Source organism: Letharia lupina (assembly GCF_014066315.1).
Source record: "Letharia lupina isolate WasteWater1 chromosome Unknown contig_5, whole genome shotgun sequence".
Classification (NCBI taxonomy): Eukaryota; Fungi; Ascomycota; class Lecanoromycetes; order Lecanorales; family Parmeliaceae; genus Letharia; species Letharia lupina.
In genome coordinates, this window is record NW_023502974.1 from 1,311,889 (window position 1) to 1,333,560 (window position 21,672).

The following is a 21,672-nucleotide window of genomic DNA, read 5'->3' on the forward strand; positions in this document are numbered from 1 at the left end:
ACTACCCACATGATGTGAATTTCAGCTGCGACCCTCGAGCCTGATGAATCCACAGGTCCATCTAAAAAGGTGACATCTCAACTATGGTTCAGCGGAGTAAGACAGGATTCTACGCAACAGATGCCTCCTGTTGGATCAGAAAGCTGAGAAAAGCATCTCCGTACGATGATACGAATCAGCTTACGAAGGCCCCGCGTCAGCATCTTACTGGACCACACACCCGCTATCGATAATAGCGCCCATATCGATAGGATCCCGTTGCCTGGGAATAATGGGCGGTCCTGCTGCACAGCTCGGCCTCATATTGGTCGGTCAAAAGCATAGCCGCCATGACTGCAGTGCTAAGGTGCTCCAATCGAGCTTCCAGAACTTCTGACTACTTCTTCATGATCTGCAAAGCCTGCAAGGTACCGATTCTTTGATAGATAGGCGCCAATTAATTCGTCTCACTGGACCGTATCGATAGCAGATTGGAATGTGTCATTTTTGCACCGCTTTGATACCCTTTGAAACCAACAACCGTGCGCCGTGCGGTGCGGGGTCAGCAACATGCGCATCAACAGCAGTGCTGCGGCGCGTATATCTCAGGGACATGTGTCGACAAGACACATAGTAATTAATCAAATGAGATCAATGCGTCTGACTGTTCAAAGGTTCGGTCCTTCTGTGCGTGCCGTGCGCAAATTCTGGGCCTTTGAAGAGTCTGTTGGTCATGCACAACTATTCTGCGGCGGTTCATTACAAGTACCACACAGTGGTATGCTCTAATCCGCACCATGCTATTTCTTCACGATCAGCACACCACCAAGAAAATACCCGCCACTCCAGAGCGGCGCAGCCAATGGCACGGAATTTTGTAGCGACACACCACTAGTTATGCAGAAGACATGCACAACCCGCCCTGGGACACTGCTACTAATAATAGGATCTACACTATTGAGTGGCAAGAGATGAGTTACCAAAATGGCAAGAGAGCCTCGCCGCTATACGCGGATCCCAGCTCTTATGCCGTTCAAGTTGGTTTCGTCACGCTGCATTAGATGGATGTCACGTTATTGGCTCGACTTCGTCAGGGGTCCCTTCCAGCCATGCACATCCCCTGCTAGTGAGCTACGATAGAAGAACGCCAATCGGAATAGGCTGGGACTATCCACAAGCTAATGCAGGAACGGCGCAGGTACGGCACTTTGTTTTTGCCAATGATGCTGATGAAAAACGTAAAAAAATTCGAATATTCAAAACATTTCTTCCCTCGGCAAAAGCGCGATTAAAATCCTAACGACATTGCGTCATGGAAGGATGCCCGATAACAAAATTACAGATCAGAAAGTCCTTGAACACCGTAATCTTTCTCCCGCAAAGACTACCGATCATCATGAATAAACCCCTCAGACGAGCTCACTCCGGAGCGGGTGGAGTACCGCTGTTCGGACCGCCGAAAATTGATCTTCAAGATTCAGAGTTCTTACCCCTCTCGACCCTTGCTTGGCTCTATCAGCACTCAGGAGTCAAGTACAGTCTCCAGGGTCTCGAAATCTAGGGTCAACGGGCCGGGGGAATTTCCCCACCAGCCACCGGCCCACCATGAAGCCTGTTGCTCCCATGAAAAATCGCCGAAGGCATAGATGATGGAAGAAAGTTCGAAGGCTTTTCGAATAGGGCTTGCCTCTAGTCCAGATTCAAGACCAGGATAGTGGATCTGGTCTTGGATTTTTATCAACACTTCGTGACAGGGGAGATTGGTAAACATCTCGATAGCCTCTTGCAGTTTGGCCGAAAAGCCTCATCGACGAATACACCAGTAGCTTCCGCGGAAGAGGCTGAAAGAGGGATGAAATGCACCCAAGGGTCTTAACGCTTTTCTTGAAGCGACATTGTAGGCCGGCGAAATACCGTCATCCAGCATTCGTAGTGCCACGTAGGTCCAAGTGCTACTTCCTGACCGCCAGAAGTCTACCGATGGCCTGGTATCACTCCGCATCTCACATGGAGGAGGGCAGGAGTGAAGTCTGACAGCAAATGGTCGAAACGGAGAACGGGTCAAAGCGATGTGCAGAACCATGGAACGCAATCTTGCGGCTTGGCGGGTGTTTTGAAGATGCTCTAAAGGTCGTTGCTGGTGTGAAGTCAAGAAGCGAGGAGATTGAGGTCAAATCATCGGCCCATCTGGGAGAAGGCAGAACGAATTCGTATCTCGTCGTACTCGTCGCCCAACGGTAGGGGCTATCTTTAGACCGCTTCACGATTGAACACAGGTGCCTATGTTCAATTGGGAATGCCCTACTTTAAGGTCTACCGGATATTCGCATCTTCCGCTCTTTTGACACCGCCGGGACGTCACCAAGCGACATATCCAAACAACAGCGGAGGCTCCAAGACCGACCAACAGCACACCGAGTCGTCTCGATAACTTGATACGAACTGTCGAAGGGAGAACTTTTCGTATGCTCCGTGGTTAGGGTTGCCGTTCGCTGAATTCCTCCCGTCTCTATTTGGGGCACACGGGGAAAAAGGCCAAGCCCGTGGCTTTTTGGAGGCTTGGCCGCCCAAACAGCGGACTCGGAGCCCAACGGGGCCCAGACTCTGTCAGACCTGCATACCCTGACGTGCGAGCCTGCAACTTGTCACCATTCACCCTTATCGACCTTATCGGAAATCCTCCGCTTAGAGTAATGTATTTACGGTACTCAACTTTACCAAATGAAATCATGGCGGAAAAAAAAAAAAAAAAAAAAATCTCTCTCACCGCAACCAGGGGCACTTTACTCCGACGACCAAAGTCCAAACCAAAACACACACTTCCCACCGACTTCCTATCCGAGTCTCCCGGGCCCACACGAGGCACTTGCGGGACAACCATGTGGAGTGGGGACCCGGAAGCCTGAAACACGGCTAGCAGGCTTCTTTCGGAGGCTTTGGGTGTGGTCGTACGGTACCTGAAGATCACCTTTCTTTCAATTTTCCCCTCCTTCCTTTTTCCCGTCCGTCGATCAACCAACCGACCAGCTGTCCTCCTCCTCTGGCTGAAAAGCGACGACGAAAACCCCAAAGTTTCGAACCACGTGTTGGCCGAGATTCGAGGAAACTCTTTTTTTTTCTTTTTTTTCTTTTTTTTCGGGCTTTTCTTACTAGTTAGTTACGACTGCCCTTTTTTTAACCTTTTTTTGGCCATGCGGAGAGGTTACATTCCGTGTTTTGGACTCTCCGTCAACCTGGTTTCTGTAGATCTGGTGGGTGGGGACGGGGGCAGGGGGCAGGGGGGGGGAATGACGATGACGATGACGATGTCGATGGAAGGTCAAAGTCTTCGGGCGTAATTGGTGTAGCGTGTCATGTTCATGATGGGAGATACCTTTACATATGTTGCACGGGGATCAAACCGAGCACCGGTGCCCATCTCGAGCCCGGACGCCCAGAGTTAGAATCATTTACCTATCGCTGTGGGTCTACGAGTCTAGTGGTGTCTAGGTTTATCCTGTGGTACGGTCGATTCATACCATCTGAGCATGGTACCTTGGCGAGAAACAGCTTCAGGTAGAGGAAGAACGGGTCTGGACCGAGGCCCTTCGCAGAGTCGCGCCAGAGCCTGCGGTTCTTGTCCTGTGAGAAGAGTGGTCCGGAGCATGTGCTCCCGGCCCCTTTCGCCTACCTACCGGCCAGTACAATGCTACGCGATCAATGGCAACCACTACGCAGAACGCCTCCCTTCGCTTGACATGAACACGGATACAACCTGCAAGCCGTGGAGTCGTGCGATTGTTTCAAAAAAAAGGAAAAAAAGCGGACCTTTTGTTCCGGCCGGTAGGTAGCTGAAAGTAATCGATGACGGGGTCACATGCAGCCGGCCTTCCATTTCAAATCGGACAGAAACACCTATTCCTCGCGAGCCTCAACTCGATCCGTGCCCCTCCCTGAAAACATAACCGAGGCGGACATTCGTTTCGTTTCGGTCCGTCAAACATGGCCGTAGCGAGCGATCGATCATGACCTCCACTCTCCCGACTCCACACCTCTCAGGCCCCCACGAGCCCAACGCAACTCCCCATCGACGGCCTCACACTCTCCACCCTCTTCCTGCACTGCCTGTCCACCCCCCGTGCTTCAGCCCGAACCGCCTAAACTTCGACGCCACTCTCGCCCCCCGGTAGAGACAGGTACTCCACAACCTCTCCCTTGCCCCTATGCACAGACCGCTGTTGCTGTCGGTCGTCGTCACCAGCTCTGATGATGAGAGGGGCCATGGATCATGGTCGTCGGCTTGGCATCTTTGAGGCGGGAGAGGAGAAGGAGGGGGGACGGAGATCCAGGTTGCGTAGGCCGCGATCTCGTTGGTGGAGGTGTCGATGATTTTGAGGTGGTATTTTGAGGAGGCAGAGGCGGAGTAGGCGAAAGTGGCGAGGTGGGCTTTGTGCTAGGTTGTTGGCGTCATCGAGGAGACAGGGGCTCATGATGAGGGGCATAGCTGTTGAGGTTGACGGTTTGAGGGGAAGAGTAGACGGAGCAGGTTGCAATTGCAAGCGAGGTAGGATTGGCTGTTGAATGTCTTCCTTGAACGGGACGATCACAGCACAGAGAGATAAGATTGTGTGAATCTTAATTGCATTCATTGACATTGGATGTACCTGTAGACATGGGCACAATGTCCCCGAATCGACGAGGGAAAAGGGCGGCTGTCTGAGATTCACAAGGTACTTTTGGGTAGAGCGCTTCGTTTCTTCTCAAACAAATACGCGCCCGACCCACCTTATACTCCTGCACTTGCCTTCTCGATTCGCCCGCTGGTGGACGATCCTGGGGAAAGACCCTGCATGAAGTTGTCGTGTGGGGAAATAGAGGGCCGGTAGATTTGCAAAGTCCGGGTTGAAGACATCAAGAATCATTGAATACGGAAGAAATGCGTGAGACCTAGTTGTTGCTAGCCTGTCTGTCGATGAAGCCGAATACCCGCCTAGGACAGGTGTAAGAGGAACGAGACTCATCTGTGGAATTGGCTTGATCTTCGTAGAGTGAGTCTGCTTCGCTTCCACCGGCTCATTGATCCTCTTGATGCCTCTGATAACTGATCATCCTGATCGAAATAATGGCAAGCTTGACTTGTCACCATGTACAAAAGCTCTTCCTTGTCGCCTCGCTCGTGTGGACACTAGTGTCATGTATTCCTCTCAGCGTCGACCGGACACTCGTACAACCACTTGCCAAACGAAGCACCTTTTTCGTAGGTTCTTGATCCTTCTTCCTAACGTCCACTGAGTCGGCTATCAGACAGGCCACTGTGCTGGAATGTTGCCCCAGGATCCACGAGATTATCCTAGGAACATCTTTATGCAGCCATGGAACGTGGCAAAGGATGGCACAGAGGAATCCATCCAGTACATCGATCAATGGGGTCAAGTAGAGTACATAGAGGACGTGGAAGGCCTCTGCGATCGAGCTGGCTGCCAATGGGTGGGACAGGTGATCAATTGCAACAAGATCGAAAGCCTTTTTTACGAGCCAGCGATAGCAGCCGAATACGCGGAACGATGTTTCCACACCTGTGAATGTTTAGCCGTAGCAGACACGCGAACGTCCCTAATGCCACGAATCCGATAGATCTTGGGGACGGTAGAATGGTGAACCTTCCAGAGAATCTTCAAGTTGCAGTGACTCGACTTAATCCAGACGGTGCAGCATTGGGACACGAAGCCTGCCTTGCTGGTGAAGCAGCTGGCTGGACGTTCAAGAGCTTAGTAGGGAGGGCATGCTGCTCGGACTATTCCTTCAACGCACTGAGCGCTCAAGAGGCGTATATGATCTGTGGTTTTCGATATGTCAGTGATATCATAGCTGGTCTCGTTACCGTTGGTGTTTGTTTGCCAGAACAGCCTCTCCACAGTCTGGCTGGAATGTGCTCTATTTAATCCGCGAGTGTCAAATACGTGCAACGGGAAAGATCCACTCGGAGAGGTTTGGAACGAACGGGAGACGTGATCGATACGGGCATTGGTTCAATAACAGAAGAAAGTATGAGCAGACTCCACCCGGCAGCCACCGCGAACAGCGCTGCTAGCTGCTGCTTGAGACTTGGAATGCAGCTAGAGAGCCTCGTGTGCAAAGCAGCTTACACAATCTGAGAGCTATGCCTCTGATCTTCTACTCGAAAGAGCATGGCTGTGGGCATGTGCTCGTCCAAAAGATCAATTTTGTCATCCAGACGGTTAGCTCTAGGGTTCCACAGGTCTCCACATTCTTTTTCTTTTGACAATGAAGAACTTCATTGTGAATAAGGAAGGATGAGAAATGTTGTGCGGCCACGGGGCCAACCACTCCAAAGGCTGTCAAAGACGTAGGCTTCAGAACTCGTCATATTGAGATCATCTGCTCAAAGAGCAAGTCATTCTCTTCCTATTATATTGGTGATACAGCTCGTATCGTTCATCATCAGCCATATCATGTTAGAAAGAAAACAGCAGGAAAAGCTCACCACCTCCTCATCCACCCCACTAAGGTACCTCCAAATTCAAGCCTAGCTCAGCCTTACGGTTCTCTATTCAACCGAACTTTTCGCCCTCCTCTTCTTTTCCTTCTTCGTGCGGCGGTACGACTTCTACCTCGTGTTGCCTGGTCATCTTACTCAGTGATGTACCCAAGCGTCGGTTGTACCACAGAGTATTGAATTGCACGTCGTTGTGATCCCGGGCAGGCTCTATTCGTTGAAATACTACACCCCATGCAATGTGGGAATGAGAGAGCTGAGGGTGAAGATCGAACATACTTTGACCTTGAGGGCCGAGACATTAGAGTACAGAACTCTTTGTTGCTCTGTTGTTGCACGTTGACGGAGAAAGATTACAAATTGGCAGAGTTTGCGCAAGGAACGATGGCCGGGACAAACAGAGCATATGGGAGTCCAATGGAGGATGGCATTATCAAAATTTGGCAGGTCATTACCAAATGCAAGACACTGCTTGCTTTTGTGCATGCCTCATGCTCGCAAAGGTCAATAAGCGTTTCGTATCCCATGTATGCAGTCATCAGTCATGTTCTCCAACTTTCTCAAGCTTCCCTAGATCTCTCTTCTCTCCTGTCTCGCCCACAATCCTCATCCTATCGATCCTCACTTTGTCCCCACTCCCTTCCCCATCAACAATGAACACCACTAACGAAGTGATATTTTGAAACTTGACGAAGCGTAGCTCAACCTTCGCGGTCCCAGTCTTTTCGTCCCAATCTCGAGGGCTTAACGTAATAGCCTGCGTAGCTGGCAAGTCTTCTGCCTCATCAAAACCTAGTACGTGCGCGCGATTCGAATAAAGCTGGATGGTCTTCGGCCGCATTGGAGGCTCATCATCATCTTTTGCTGGTAAGGAAGTGATGTGTAGCGTATGAACCTTCAGTGTCGACATGAATGGGACGTAGAGCATGAGCTGCTCATCCGTATCACTCTCCACCCAGTCCTTCTTATCCTCTTCCTCGTTCGAAGGCCCCTTGCCTTTGCCCTTCCCACTGTCCAGCGCGGACGGCTTGCTGTTGTCGAAAAGCGTTCTCGCGGTGCCACATTCGCTGGCCGAGTTCAGTAGGTCGAGACCCCGAACATCCACTTGATCCGTCACGTCGCTGTAGCCCTTGGGCAGACTCGCAGCCGTCCAGGATGCTGAACCACTGCTACTTGCCTCCCCGAATCCATTCGCACCATCTGAATCTGCTTCTGCTGAAAGCTTCTTGACTACCGCCTGGAGCTTTCGTGGGTCAGCTCCTTTTATGCTTTCGACGATTTCGGTGTTCTTGAATATAATAAAGGTAGGGAGCCTAGGAGACTGGTGATTAGTTAAGTGTCCCTAATTTTAGTTTGGGCGTCTGTTACCTACGCCGTAACTCCGTATCGCTGTGCAACTTCCCGTTGTTGTTCAGTGTCGACCTTAGCAAATGTGATCTTATTTGGTCGAGATAGCTGCGCCGAAAGCTGTTCATAAATCGGAGCTATCTGTTTGCATGGTCCACACCAGTCTGCGTAGACTGTAGGAAACCGAATCAGCGTATTATCTTTACAAGGAGCTGCTTGGAATGAGGCGCCCTCAGGTAGTAGGATTAAGTGGGGTAAGTGAGCTTGCTTACAGTCTGTCACTACTATCTTGGAGGATCGAAGTAGACTGTCAAACTGGCTTTTCGAGCCTATATGCACTGTTTTCGACATCTTAGTAGAATAGGCTTCTGCAAAAAGTACGGTCATATGCTGACGAACGAGTGATCCAATTGTGTAAGAATCGCCAAAAGTCTTGGCGCTCGGATATAAAAGGTTCTTCTCCGCATGTTGCGAGTGTTATACACATATCATTGTACAATGTACTGGCAATGTCGCGTATGGGCTCATTCTAGGCATACTTTGATGCCCTGCCAGCTTCAGAAGTTATCTACTAGGACACTAGGATGGTGAATACCCCAGGACGACGATTTCCTTGACTTTTCACATGACATGTGAACGCAGTAGCCAGATTGTGAACCTCCTACTCTGGAGACAGTTAAATCCCATGGAAGCTGTATTTGTGTGATACGCACCGTATCGAGTCTACTAGTCCTTTTCTGTTCGCCGATTTATGGGTCTGAGGCCAGCCCTTGTCTGTATCCATAACTTCTCATCATCCTTTTTTGAAATTAGAACCCTTTGAAGAACAGTAACATCAAAAGCGCATCCTGGGGAGAAAAATGCTCTGTTGCCATGTACAGGATCCTTGTCCCTTGAAATCTGCCTCCTAGCAACACCATGGGTGACAACCCCAAATCACTGACTGTCATTGGGCTCATATCCGGTGGCAAGGACTCTTTCTTCTCGGTACTACACTGTCTAGCCAACAATCATCGGGTTGTTGCTCTTGCGAATCTGTATCCGCCACGGGCACTGTCACTGGGCGGAATCTCAGAAGATCTCAACAGCTACATGTATCAAACAGCTGGTCACAGACTTACGCCCCTCTATTCAGACGCACTGGGATTGCCAGTATTCCGTCAGGAGATATCTGGCTCAGCGTTGAACCCGTCAAAGGTCTACGAATATGCTGGAGATAGTCAACAAGATTCCCAACGAGTTGACGAGACAGAGGATTTGATGGAATTACTTCGCAGAATTCTTCAGCAATATCCACATGTAAATGCGGTCTGCTCCGGAGCAATACTCAGTACCTACCAACGCACACGGATCGAGTCTGTAGCCCGACGCCTCCATCTTGTCCCGTTGAGCTACTTATGGCAGTATCCTTCTCTCCCTCCACCATCAGCTGGCGGTTTACTTGATGACATGGCAGCTGTTGGCTTGGATGTGCGTATCGTGAAGGTCGCTTCTGGCGGGCTGGAAGAGGAATTGCTGTGGCAGAATTTGATGGATCGAAAAGTACGAGCAAGGGTCGAGAAGGGTATGCGCAGGTTTGGAGGTAGTGTTCTAGGTGAGGGTGGGGAGTACGAAACCCTCGTTGTAAATGGACCAATGGGAGTATTCAGGAAAAGTATTGTGGTAGACGGCGGAGAGATGTGGATAGAAAAGGGTGGAGGTGGTGAGGCATGGTTGGCGTTTAGAGAACATGCCGGAACAATGGTGACCAACGACGATAGCGAACCTCCCGACGGTCAAGAGTGGAAAACATTACTGAGAACCATCGGACTATGGGATGGGGAGTTTGAAGAATTATATCACCACCTGAGGGGCAAGATACCCTTCATTACTGGTCAAGCAAATCCGCATTTAGTCACTGGTCAAACGAAGGCCAAGAATCCGAGAACAATTCCAACCCGTTGGGAAGTAGAACCCGTCGTCTTCAGAACCCAGGCAATGCTCACGATCTCTAATATGACATCTCGTGGGCCGAATACCATTGCCACAGACCAAATGTCGGATATCAATTCGAGAATACTTGAATTCCTTACGGAAAACGACCGCTCAACAGACGATATCATCTTCACTACCATGTTGCTTCGATCGATGGCAGATTTCCCAGGACTTAATAGCATCTATGGACAATTATTTAAGAAACCAAACCCACCAGCCCGAGTGACTGTAGCATGTGGAGAGTCTCTGCCAGACGAGGTGAGTGTCATGGTCTCATTCGTCGTCAATCTGGGCGCTCTTGCGGCTCGAGAGGGTCTGCATATTCAATCAAGATCCTACTGGGCACCTGCCAATATTGGACCCTACTCGCAAGCAATATCTGTGCCAACGAACACCGAACATGGCTCCGCTATAGTATACCTTGCTGGACAGATACCCTTGGTACCGGCATCGATGGAGGTATTGCAAGTTGAGGACGGCAACAAACAAATGGATAGTGAAAATGAGAATGAAATGGATTCATTCTCAAAGCGGGCATGCTTGGCCTTGCAACATCTATGGAGAATTGGGAGAACCATGAATGTGAGTTGGTGGACAGGAGGCATTGCTTTCATCAGTGGTAAGAGTGACGTGCGAATGAAAGCAATCATAGCGTGGGAAATCTGGAAAGGGGTGCACCAGAAGGAGCTGTGGGAGAAAGACGGAGTGGAAGAGGATGGTCTGGACGCATGGGACAAGAAGTACGGTGGCTTGGGAAGTTTCATGAAAGATGAGGTAGAAGTTCAGTCTCTACCCGACATTGCACGGCTCTCAATCTCCCCATTCGTTGGACCACCCGGTTTCTTTGCGGTTCAAGTGGACGAGCTACCGCGTGGTTGTAATATCGAATGGCAGGCTCTTGGAGTTACGAACCCATACGTTGACATCGTCTCATATGCCACAATATCCTTGACATCGTCGGATGAAGAGTTTCGTACGGTACTATTGGCGACTGTGGAGGGTTGTAGACCTCAGCTGCAACAAGCAACGGTTTATACACAACGTACAGCACTACTTAGCGGTCTCAGCATGCAAGTCTTCCCCTGCAGTGCCGTCTACGCACCCGAAGGCGAAGAAGTTGCTGCTGGAATAGTCCTTCAACAAGCTTAGGCATTCCGGAGCTCCACTTATAGGAGCAACAGGTAATCAGTATCACAAGCCTGAGCAATTGAAACTCTGTAGATAGGTGCTTATCAGATTCCTTATTTTACCAATGATCGTGTTTGAAACCACCTTGTTTGACAACTTCTAGCCTTTCTATAGCTTTGAGCCATAGTTGTCACAAAAGTCGGCATGAGACGTCCAATGGGGCCTAGCGTACTTCTGCCCGATGCACGGCTACGTATCCGTAGAAGACATTAAAGGTCCGCGAAATCAACAGCTTCCAACGTTTCCAATCCAGGTGTTGAATGACCGAAGCAATTTTTCGCAGAATGGCAGTATTTACCTATCCGCAGCGCTATCCAAGCTACCACATACACCCCCGGGGGAGCCTTGTTTGAGCATTCACGTCTCGATATGCCCCAGGCTCAAGCCGCTCTTCTGAAAGCGAACGCTGATGAAAACAATCATCCAAATCGATCTCCAAGGCTTTCGCGCTCCCCTCATCCGTACAGCAAGCAACAGAGCGATGTGCTCCAAGACAACGGAAATGCCGCGGCATGCCTACGCAGTGCCCTCGTCGGTCCAACCGTGACCGCCTCTCTGAACTCTAAAAAGAATGAACATACATATTTCGACGCTGACCATCGGAAGAGACGGAAAGGTTCCTCCTCGCCGAGTGACAGTGGTACCGAAGCCGACGATGAGCGTGGACGTAACTCATTACTAGGGTTACCTGCCCCGCCCATCAGGCCAAGGAAAGGTCTCAAAGGCCTCAATGGCTCGGGAACGGACAGCCCGTTGCTTACACCCTCATACCTGGACGCGGATGCCCGCAAACTGGACTCAAAAGCACAAATCAAGCGTTGGGGGAGCTTACAAAGTCAGAGTTGCACCGATGAAGAGACGATCAAACTCAGACAAAAGTTCAATCAGAGAAGACGAGCAGAGCTTATACGGAGGGTCTCGGAAACGAGCTTGATGGGAGCCATTGGCTTCATCGCCTGCCGCAGTGACAGTGGATGGCTTTTGCGCCTATGGGCTGGAGGGTATCTTCACTCCAGCTTCCTTGCGTCGGAATTCCGCCTCGATCACGTCCCGATAGCGCTTTTGAGCCATGCTGTCGTTGTACTGGGTCTCTATGCTCTCTACCCGGTTCGGATCATATACCAGAATCATGCTCTAAGTGTGTCCAAGAATCGTTCTCGGTTCTACATTCACATTCCAGCAGCATTTGACCCAGCCCCATTACTCTACCCCATACTTGTTCCTGTCTTTGTGGCACTGTCGTTGATGCATGCAGATCCAAGGTTCCTACTTCCTAACCTTGTTCTGAGCATTTCCTCGATACCTAGTAAGATCATTCCATTTGGCAGTGATCTACCATGGTATAGCTCTTGGCAATGGATCCTATCCACCACGCCTGTCTTGGCCTCTCAGATATGGTACTTGAACAACGGTCAAGCTCCAATGTGGCTTGAACGTGCTGTACATGACGTAGTTGGTGTTGAGGTTCTGGTATTACTATACCCACTTCATCAAGCTCTATTGCCCACGTTGGGGTACCTGACTACGACAAGCCTCTTGCCAGCGGAACTGCAACTCCTTTCTGCTTCCATGATCAATCTACTCATAAACTCTGCATCACCACAAGCTTCGATTCTGCAATCACTCGTGTGGATAGGTGGTCTATTCATCTTCATACTGTGTGGTAAGGTTCTCAGATGGGGGGTAGCGCTCGCTCGTATACCAACTTGGCGCTGTCGACGGCCTAGAAATCACATCCGTGGAAACAAGGGTGCCTTATACATGATGGACGAATTCTTGAATAGGAAGTTCAACAATTGGGGCTTGATGGCCGTAGACTCTGAAGCTTCAGAAAGCGAGGAGCCCCAGAGACGCCCTAAATTTCACGCGCGAAAGCGAAGTATGCAACTTCCGAAGCTGGACGCGCCCGAGAACGAGCCAACGGAAGGTGACAGTTCAGCTCAGTACGCTTTGGAGATGCCGATCTCAGCTTTGAAGGATCAGAAACAGCCAGCAATTCCCGGAGTGAGTGGCACAACTAAAGTTCCTCGAAAGACGATGGAACGCCAACGACGATATACTCTGCCTTCATACGTCGGCTCACCTCCAGATAGCCCGTCGAAAGCCTCTCTCAAACGTAGCAGAATGTCTCCATTCTTGTCCGCCAAGTCATGGTCTTTTCGCTCCCTGACCAAAGCCCGGGCGACTGTTGTGAAATGGATGTTCGCACTCTATGTGTATGCTATAGTGACTGCGGTCATTGCTTTTGCCATCAGGCCCTACGTTGGCGGCAAAGCTTTGCACGGGCAAGAGCCGGTAGGTTGGGCTCTCGGCTACCTGCTTGGAGACCTACATCTGTCCAGATACCTAGTGTCTAAATGGAGTCTCGAGGACTGGATTTGCTTGCCGCAAGGAACTCCTCCTTATTCAATTCTCGACATTCGCAGCTGGAGGGAGCTATTTCGACCCGAAAACGTAGGAGCCGCCAACCTACGATTGCTCATCTGCGCTTACTGTCTCAGCATCATCGTCGCTGGCTTGACAGTTGTATTTCGCCTCAGTACTGTAGCCGACGTCGACACACGACGTAAAGTATTCCATGGCATGATGGTGGTCATGTTTTTACCTACCACTTTCATTGACCCCACATTTATCTCGCTTGCGCTGATACTCATTCTGGCCGTCTTTCTCCTTCTCGACCTCTTCCGAGCATCACAGTTGCCTCCACTTTCGAAGCCATTGACCTATTTTTTGGCTCCCTATGTTGATGGCAGGGACCATCGGGGTCCGGTCATCGTATCGCACATCTTCCTATTGATCGGCTGTGCCATACCTCTCTGGCTATCTCTGGCAGCTATTGAGCGGACAGGAGACACTCCTTGGAAAGGATGGGACGTATCGCGACGAGAACTTAGCATGATCAGCGGGGTCGTCTGCGTCGGCATGGGAGATGCAGCGGCGTCATTGATAGGACGACGCTATGGACGCCGAAGATGGTGTTGGAGTGGAGGCAAGAGCTTTGAAGGCAGCTTTGCTTTTGCTGTGGCTGTGGTCTTGGGGCTGGGCTTTGCAAGGCTATGGCTTCTCCTAGGAGGCTGGGCTGGCGATCATGGAGACTCGTGGGCTACTACGTTGGGCAAAGCCTGTATTGCCGGTACAGGCGCAAGTCTCACAGAGGCAGTGTTAACAGGCGGCAATGACAATGTCATTGTGCCTATCATCCTTTGGCTTCTCGTACGAGGCTTGAGGATATGATTGATTTGTTTGCTCGATTTAGCGGTCGGTGTTTCGGAGAAATATCATGGCAAACTGGTGGTAGCCTTGATGAGGCAGCTTTCTCGGCAAATTTGGGAAGTTACTTTAATGTTATTGGTTCATATCTTCTAGAATGAAGCTGAGAGTGCAGGGACCATGACACACCATCTCCTCCCTCAGCCTGATAGAAAAAGGTAGGCTGTCGCAGCCGAACAGCAACAGGATCGGAATACTCAATACAGCCAAGAAGTCTCAGACTAAGACTAAGCTTACCCTTTGAGTCAGTAACATGCATTGGTTGACATGTGTTATCGAGTACTTGATGGAGAAAGCAGCATATGTGACTGCTGAAAAGCCCGGTTTGACTGTTTGACGGTTTGACGATGCCAGGGTACTCATTTTCATTTTCTCCGGGGCATCAAACTGAGCCAGAGCAAACCAGAGTCAAACCATTGTATATATTCCCTTATTTATCTGTGCAACATGGTGATTATTGTCAATATTAATGTCTATTGCCTATACTGTAGAAAAATGACGTGCTCGTCGTATGACTTGCTCGGCTTGTAGACCAAATGTCCTACTGTCTGGTGCTGTGTGATCCCTCGGATGCTTATCCTCTTATCGGTACTAGCGGCTTTTGATAAGAAGTGAAGTGGGAGAGCGGGCGCCTACGAGTAAGGTATTATTGTCCTGTCACCGTCTCGCCCGTGATTCCTACAAATCATCATGATTCTGCTCGGCGTCCGTCTTGGATAACACACATATATACACTAATACAGCTCCCTTTCTTTAACCTTTGTTTATATCATATATCATCTAATCACCTACCTTAATCGTCGAGGGTAATCGCTCTCTTGGCGTCCTGGACCGCGTCGAGTCATAGGCCTATACCTAGGCCTCCGCTCGCCTGACTACATCACGCTTTACTGCTTCTGATACACACATCATACCCTGTACCCCGCGTCGCCTGGCAACTCTGGGAATTACTCTAAGCAGCATACTCCAGTGCTGTAGCCAAGTTCCCTGCATCTGCAGCACCCCCAACGGCAAATCGGAATGGTTCTAACGGCCTTCCCCTTGCGAGGATCTGCGACCTGCATCTAACATGACAACCTCTTAAACCTCAACCTTTGGCAACCTTCAACCACCAAACGCACTTCCAATGTACAACTCCTTGACAGCTACCCTTTACCCTCATCTGCAGTGGTAACGTTGCTCCGAACCTAGTCAGCTGGACCGAGAGAAGCAGGACACCCGCGTCTGACCTTCTATCATGGCGGCTAAACAACCATCGCCCTCGACGTCCAAGCGGACTAAAGATCCAACACATCAAGAAATGGCTGTCGGTAGCTACAGAAGACTGGAGGAGATTGGCCGGGGAAGCTTTGCGACGGTTTACAAAGCTTCCAAGTCTGTAAGTAGCCCTTCTGACTTCCCTCACATCGCCATCACCCTTAGCCTCTTGCAACACCAAGTGCTGCATCCTCAAGTGTATGCTATTACAAGTCAAGGTCGCCATGAGGTCGTCTATCAAGTCGATGCTAATGCTCCTGACTTTACAATAGAAACAACCCGGCTACGTTGCCATCAAATCCGTCGACCTGCACAAGCTTAACAAGAAACTAAAGGACAATCTATACTCGGAGATCCACATCTTGAAGAACTTGAAACATCCACACATCGTATCCCTTATGGATTGCCAAGAAACCACGGCCCATATACATCTCATCATGGAGTTTTGCGAGCTTGGGGACTTGTCCTACTTCATCAAGAAGAGAGACACACTGTCCCGTCATGATACCACCAGGGACATGATAAGAAAGTACCCCAATCCTGCAGCTGGTGGTCTGAACGAGGTCATAGTCCGACACTTCCTCAAGCAGCTAGCGAGTGCTCTGGAGTTCCTAAGGAAGGGAAACTTCATCCACCGTGATGTGAAGCCGCAGAACCTCCTTCTCGACCCATCGCCCCTTTTTTGTGCCAAATTCAAGCCCGAAGCCGTCCCAGATGCTGCTCACGACGAATCGAAGGTCCCTGCCGCTGGTATTGAATCTCTGCCTACCCTGAAGATTGCGGACTTTGGCTTCGCGCGGTCTCTACCTTCAACTTCTCTTGCAGAAACACTATGTGGATCGCCTCTATACATGGCACCCGAGATTCTAAGATACGAGAAATACGATGCAAAGGCAGATCTCTGGTCCGTTGGCACTGTCTTATACGAGATGATGGTGGGGAAGCCGCCTTTCAGAGCCTCAAACCACGTGGAATTGCTACGTAAGATTGAGCGGGGCGAGGACAGAATCAAATTTCCGGAAGAGGTGGCCTTGAGTGACAGTATGAGGAAGCTTATCCGGAGTCTTCTGAAGCGGAATCCGGTTGAGAGGACAAGCTTTGAGGATTTCTTCAGCAATACTGTGATCAAGGATGAGATCCCCGGATTGGCTGAGGAAGATCGACCAGCTCAGCTTCCCAAAGAGGACTTGGAACCAGTGGGAAAGGGAAAAGAAAAAGCATCAGAAGGGCCAATGGGAGAGGGTTCGGCGCCAAGAACCTCAAAAGTTGACGTGACTGGTAACGTGTCACAATCTCCAAGAAGAACGATCTCAGGCAGTCCACAAACCGTTGCGCTCAGGGCTGAGCCTGCAACTCATCGTCGATCATCTGGTACGCCACCACGAACCGCTACTGGCGATTTGCGAGAAAAGAGAAACAGTACTGAGGCTACTCGAGCAAACCCACCATCAAGAGAAGCTGCACACCAAGCTACGCGTCCAAGTATTATTTCTCATGCTACGGCACCAGCACGCCAAGACTTGCTTGCACATAATAGCAAAGCTGCTGCGCCCGCAGTCATGCAACAGCAACCAAGTCGGACATCTCTAGCCCCAAATTCTCCAAGGTCCGATGAGAGAGACCAGCAGCGCAAAGCGGCTTTGGAAGCTAAGGAGGCTCGAGATCGTGCAGCGCATGATGTAGCGTTCGAGCGAGACTACGTGGTGGTAGAAAAGCGAGCAGTTGAAGTCAATGCTTTCGCTGATGAGCTTGCCGCGAGCCCTAGAATCCACGGCACAACCCAAGCTCAGCAGGATTCAAATCGTGGCGCGATGGTGAGACGAGCCACTACTCAAGGAGCTCCTATTTCGGTCGCTGGCGCTCAAATCACACCGTCACGAGCCATGCAGCTGGCGTCTGGGAAAAGACCTGATCATCATCGACAGAATTCCTACGAAAGGAGGCTACAGAACATTCCTTCGGCTACTTCAGCCATCTCAAAAGCAATCAACATGGCTAGTGGCAGGCTTTTCAGTATGGGGTTCTCGCCTCCCTTGGGCATTGGTCGAGGCGGCCCTTCTCCTCCTTCTTACAGCCCCTTCCCCGCCTATCCTACGAGTCAAGGCGGCCCTCTCATGATTGGTGACGGTTCCAGAAGCCCAGCTCCCTTGGATGAAGATTCCAAAGCCGTTCAAGTAATCGAAGATTCTGCCACGAGAAGTGATGTCGTTTATGGATTCGCAGAGGTCAAGTACAAACAGCTAATTCCTCTGGAGCCATCGATGGATCGCGGATTGGGGTTGCATCAAGCAGGAATACCAGAAGGAAGCGAGGGCGGGAACAGTATAAGTGAAGATGATACCCTGACCGTCGATGCAATCGTTACTCTCTCGGAGGAGGCGTTAGTACTCTATGTCAAGGCATTGTCATTGCTCGCTCGGTCTATGGATATTGCGGGAGCTTGGTGGGCGCGAAAGAATCGTGGTGAGATAGTCGACGAATCGACATCGCCTCGGACCCATTCCAACACGGCAAATGCTGCAGCTATTGGTAACCGAGTTAACAACGTCGTCCAATGGGTTCGAGATCGATTCAATCAGGTCCTTGTCAAGGCCGAAGTTGTACGTCTGAAGCTGATCGAGGCCCAAAAGCAGCTCCCCGCAGATCACCCAAGCCACCCCGGCAATCATCCCTCTGCTTCAGATCCTGCGAACATGGGCACATCCGCGGACAATGTCATAGTGACTTCTGGCGTGACGGCTGAGACGCTCATGTATGATCGCGCGCTGGAGATGAGCAAGTCGGCCGCGGTCAATGAGCTGGTGGGAGATGATCTCTGGGGCTGTGAGATGAACTATGTCACGGCAATAATGCTTCTAGAGGCCGTTCTTGAGGATGACGAGGGGCCGTTTTCGAAGAAAACTGCTACGGACAAGGATGCCAAGGGCTCAAGCACGGAAGAAGAGGTCGTGAACGGAGTGGAAGCGGAGGACCGGAAGGTCGTACTCAAACGTAAATAGCATGCCCTCAAGAAGCTCTCGATGCAATTTTAGCTGACAAGCGCATACAGTCGTTCAGGGCATCCGCTCACGCCTCGCTGCTCTTCGCAAGAAGATGCAGATCATAGCAAGGCGCAATAGCGTCCCGAATGCCACGCCACCTCGTTCGAAATCCCCAGTCGTCGCTGCCACCGCTACGACACCGGCAATTGCTACCACTCCACCTCGATAGCTCATCATATCCGCCCTCTCTGCTTCACATGCAGATTCCTTCGAACTTTGTACAACAAATCAAACATAGTCTTTCCAGCACCGCTAAACGTCATCTTTTGCTCGGAACTACCTTCATTCTAGCAATCGAAAATCATGGTCGCATCCAATAAGAGCGCGGTGTTTCGTCTCACATCAAGCATTTTTAGCGAGGGCTGCGAGGCATACTAACCTTCTTCCTGTCACAATGACATGCATTACGAACCTCTATTCTCATTCGTGTGGACCTTGGAGATCTGGCGCTGCATAAGAGGTGGCATTAACAAAGGCGTTGGATGAAGGGAAGGAATGCTGGTCACACTGGCGTTGAAAGTTCCTCCTTGAGTTTCGAAGGGTCGTTGGGGAAGGCGAAGACTGTATTTAGATACCCCGACCCGTAAATACAGATGATTTTGAACCTCGGGTCTGTCCACTTATGTTCCTATAGTAACCGAATGATCTCAAACTATACAGCCAGCTTATTCAGCCTCCCCGGCCGAAGATGCCGAAGCCTTGAGTCTGGATGGAATGTATGATCCAAGTGAGAAACTCCCCACAAGTATCTCGAACAAGGCTTCAGCGAGACTATGACACTGCAAGCAGGGGCATCGCCACTTCGGATCCGAAACGAACGCACAGCGGCTTTGCGGATGGGGAAAGCCTCCGCAAAAAGCAGGCAGCCCATTTCTTGTCACTGCGACGCACATCCACTCCGTACGGACGAAAGACGGAAGGACCCATGGCCCAGCTCGAGAAGAAGTGGGGAATCGAACCCTGCAATTTCAAAGGTGGATGTCCCCTCCTACCATCGCCCATACCGGTCGACCATCTGTATCATCCTTCCGTGTGCAACGGTCGAGTGTGTATACAACCCCAGCGCTTTGTCGCATTTTCCGGTTCAGACATCAACCGGTCGCAGCCGCCACCCACGGTGGAAGGAACCAAAAGTATTCGCAGAGGACGAATCCTTCGAGGCACAAGTGTGGCTGAGGGGACATCCATCACTCACATCGAGCTCGCGCGATCATGGGAGGGAGGACCGACGTGGTCCACGGCCGAAAAGCGACGGGATGGGCCAGTGTCACTTGTTCGGGCCGCAACGGCTCCGTGAAAGCCGTACTACCCCTGTTTTTCTTAATCATTGGGAAATTAAAAAAAAAAAAATCTGCGATTTTGGCACCCCCCGATAATCAAATATCAAAAATTTGAATTTCCTATATAACCTCACCACTACTCGTTTTTACAGTCTAAAAACTTTACGAAATCTACTCACTATATTAAATAATCTACTCTTAAATTTAGAAAGATTTTAATCCTAATCTTATAAGTGAAATGTAAAAAGCGAGAATATATCGCGAACTTCAAAAATTTACCTCGGCTATTTTTTTACCGCCAAGATTATCTCGAGAAAATCTAAGAATTTATTAAATTTTTATTCTATAATAGAACGAATGATTAAGATCTTTTATAATTTGATATTCTTAATCTCTCGTATAATTATTAAAATCTATAAAGTTTTTAGAGCGTTATAAGTTATCGTTGTGAGGCTATTCAAGAAAAGCACTTTTTTTGTTTTTTAGATGGGGGTGCTAAAATCGCGATTCTAGTTTCCCAATGATTAAGAAAATAGGGGTAGTACATACGCGTCCTCGTGGACTCGTGAAAACCCTGGAGGCTGGAGCGACGATAAAGTTAGTACGCAGGATTCGAACCTGAACGGTGAGTCCAGCCTTCGCGCCGTTCATATAGTCTCGTCTGCGCCCTCCGCTCCTCTGCGATGCTCCACTGCGAAAAGAATCATCGCGTCTGCGTGGGAGATGGCCTCTCCGTCTCGTCTCGTTTCGTCTTCGCTCTCTGCAATCCTTGCGAATGTGATGGTCACGTCGACGGCGCGGACATGATATTTTCCCCAAATGGAAAGGAAATCCCCTCGTGACAACCCCCTGCCGTGCGCCTACCGCTGACCAGGAAAGCGCATGCTGTTACGCAGATGACATCTGCCTCGATAACCATCTTTGTCTGCCACAGGTACTAGTACATATTTCCAAAAATGAATCTCTCCTACTCAGAACCAAAATTCAAAAACGAGATATCTCGAGCGCCGGTAGCACTCTTTTACTTTCTAGACTTGGTCTTCAGACTCGACCTTCTATCCTAAAAGGAAACACCGACTCCGAAATCTTTAACAGCTCACGGAATCAACCGTCATCTCCAGAGGAAGCTGCACAGATCACGCGTGGCAAAGTGACGGCTGCGCCAAATACCGTCAGGATGGTGAGTCCAACCGCCTCCACAAGCTCAGAACACGACACCACCTCGACCGACAATGCCACCATCCAAGTCAACAGCGCTGACGGGATCGGATCGTTCCCGTTCTCGCCGACCGAATCCTGCCGCAACGCCGTCAACTTTACCGGCGGCGCCGGCGACGTCGCCACCCAAGGCAGCAGCTCTCCGTTCGCGATCTCGGGTCGGATCGGTGATCGACAACCGCACACCGGGCCCGACGGCACCGAACGATACCAGCGGCCGCCGCTACCACCGTCAGCACCAGCACCCTGACAGCCACCGCCACCGCCGCCGCCTCGGCCAGCGCGGCGGCGGGCTCGAAGGATCGGGCGGCGACAGGTGCTGGTGTGGGGGGTGCCCTTGGGTCTAGCGTCGCTGGGAGCTTCGGCCATGCTGTGGAGGCAACGGCGGCGCGCGCGGGGGTTGGGGATGAAGGCGGAGGCTTGGGGGAAGAGATGTGATGCTTTGGCGAGGATGAAGGGGTTGGGTTGTCGGGAAGATCATGCCCTGGGCCATGGCAACTGCCTGAAAACGCAAGGATTGAGGAGCTGGATGGTGCACGTGCTCAGGATGTCCATGAGATGGCGGGGTGGAAGGGGAGGCCGAGATGATGATGCCGAGCATCGATGTGTCTGCTTGCGGAAT

At 50.6% G+C, this 21,672-nt stretch overlaps 5 protein-coding genes across 5 annotated transcripts; 4 read left to right on the top strand and 1 right to left on the bottom strand.

Moving 5' to 3' along the window:
- Positions 1-7,013: 7,013 nt before the first annotated feature.
- HO133_008651 (uncharacterized protein) lies at positions 7,014-8,209 on the bottom strand (the record flags this gene model as incomplete). The annotated part of the gene is made up of 3 exons (XM_037299516.1): positions 7,014-7,788; positions 7,848-7,995; positions 8,095-8,209. The coding sequence occupies 3 exons, from the start codon at positions 8,207-8,209 to the stop codon at positions 7,014-7,016; spliced, it is 1,038 nt and encodes a 345-aa protein (XP_037155517.1).
- Positions 8,210-8,740: 531 nt separating this feature from the next.
- On the top strand, positions 8,741-10,945 carry HO133_008652 (uncharacterized protein; the record flags this gene model as incomplete). The annotated part of the gene is made up of 1 exon (XM_037299517.1): positions 8,741-10,945. One exon carries the CDS (start codon positions 8,741-8,743, stop codon positions 10,943-10,945), a length of 2,205 nt encoding a protein of 734 aa, XP_037155518.1.
- Positions 10,946-11,353: 408 nt separating this feature from the next.
- On the top strand, positions 11,354-14,218 carry HO133_008653 (uncharacterized protein; the record flags this gene model as incomplete). Its single annotated transcript, XM_037299518.1, has 1 exon — positions 11,354-14,218. The coding sequence occupies one exon, from the start codon at positions 11,354-11,356 to the stop codon at positions 14,216-14,218; it is 2,865 nt and encodes a 954-aa protein (XP_037155519.1).
- Positions 14,219-15,491: 1,273 nt separating this feature from the next.
- HO133_008654 (uncharacterized protein) lies at positions 15,492-18,721 on the top strand (the record flags this gene model as incomplete). The annotated part of the gene is made up of 3 exons (XM_037299519.1): positions 15,492-15,632; positions 15,784-18,502; positions 18,561-18,721. 3 exons carry the CDS (start codon positions 15,492-15,494, stop codon positions 18,719-18,721), a joined length of 3,021 nt encoding a protein of 1,006 aa, XP_037155520.1.
- A 2,007-nt stretch (positions 18,722-20,728) lies between these two features.
- Positions 20,729-21,300, top strand: HO133_008655 (uncharacterized protein; the record flags this gene model as incomplete). The annotated part of the gene is made up of 2 exons (XM_037299520.1): positions 20,729-20,766; positions 20,928-21,300. 2 exons carry the CDS (start codon positions 20,729-20,731, stop codon positions 21,298-21,300), a joined length of 411 nt encoding a protein of 136 aa, XP_037155521.1.
- Positions 21,301-21,672: the final 372 nt, after the last annotated feature.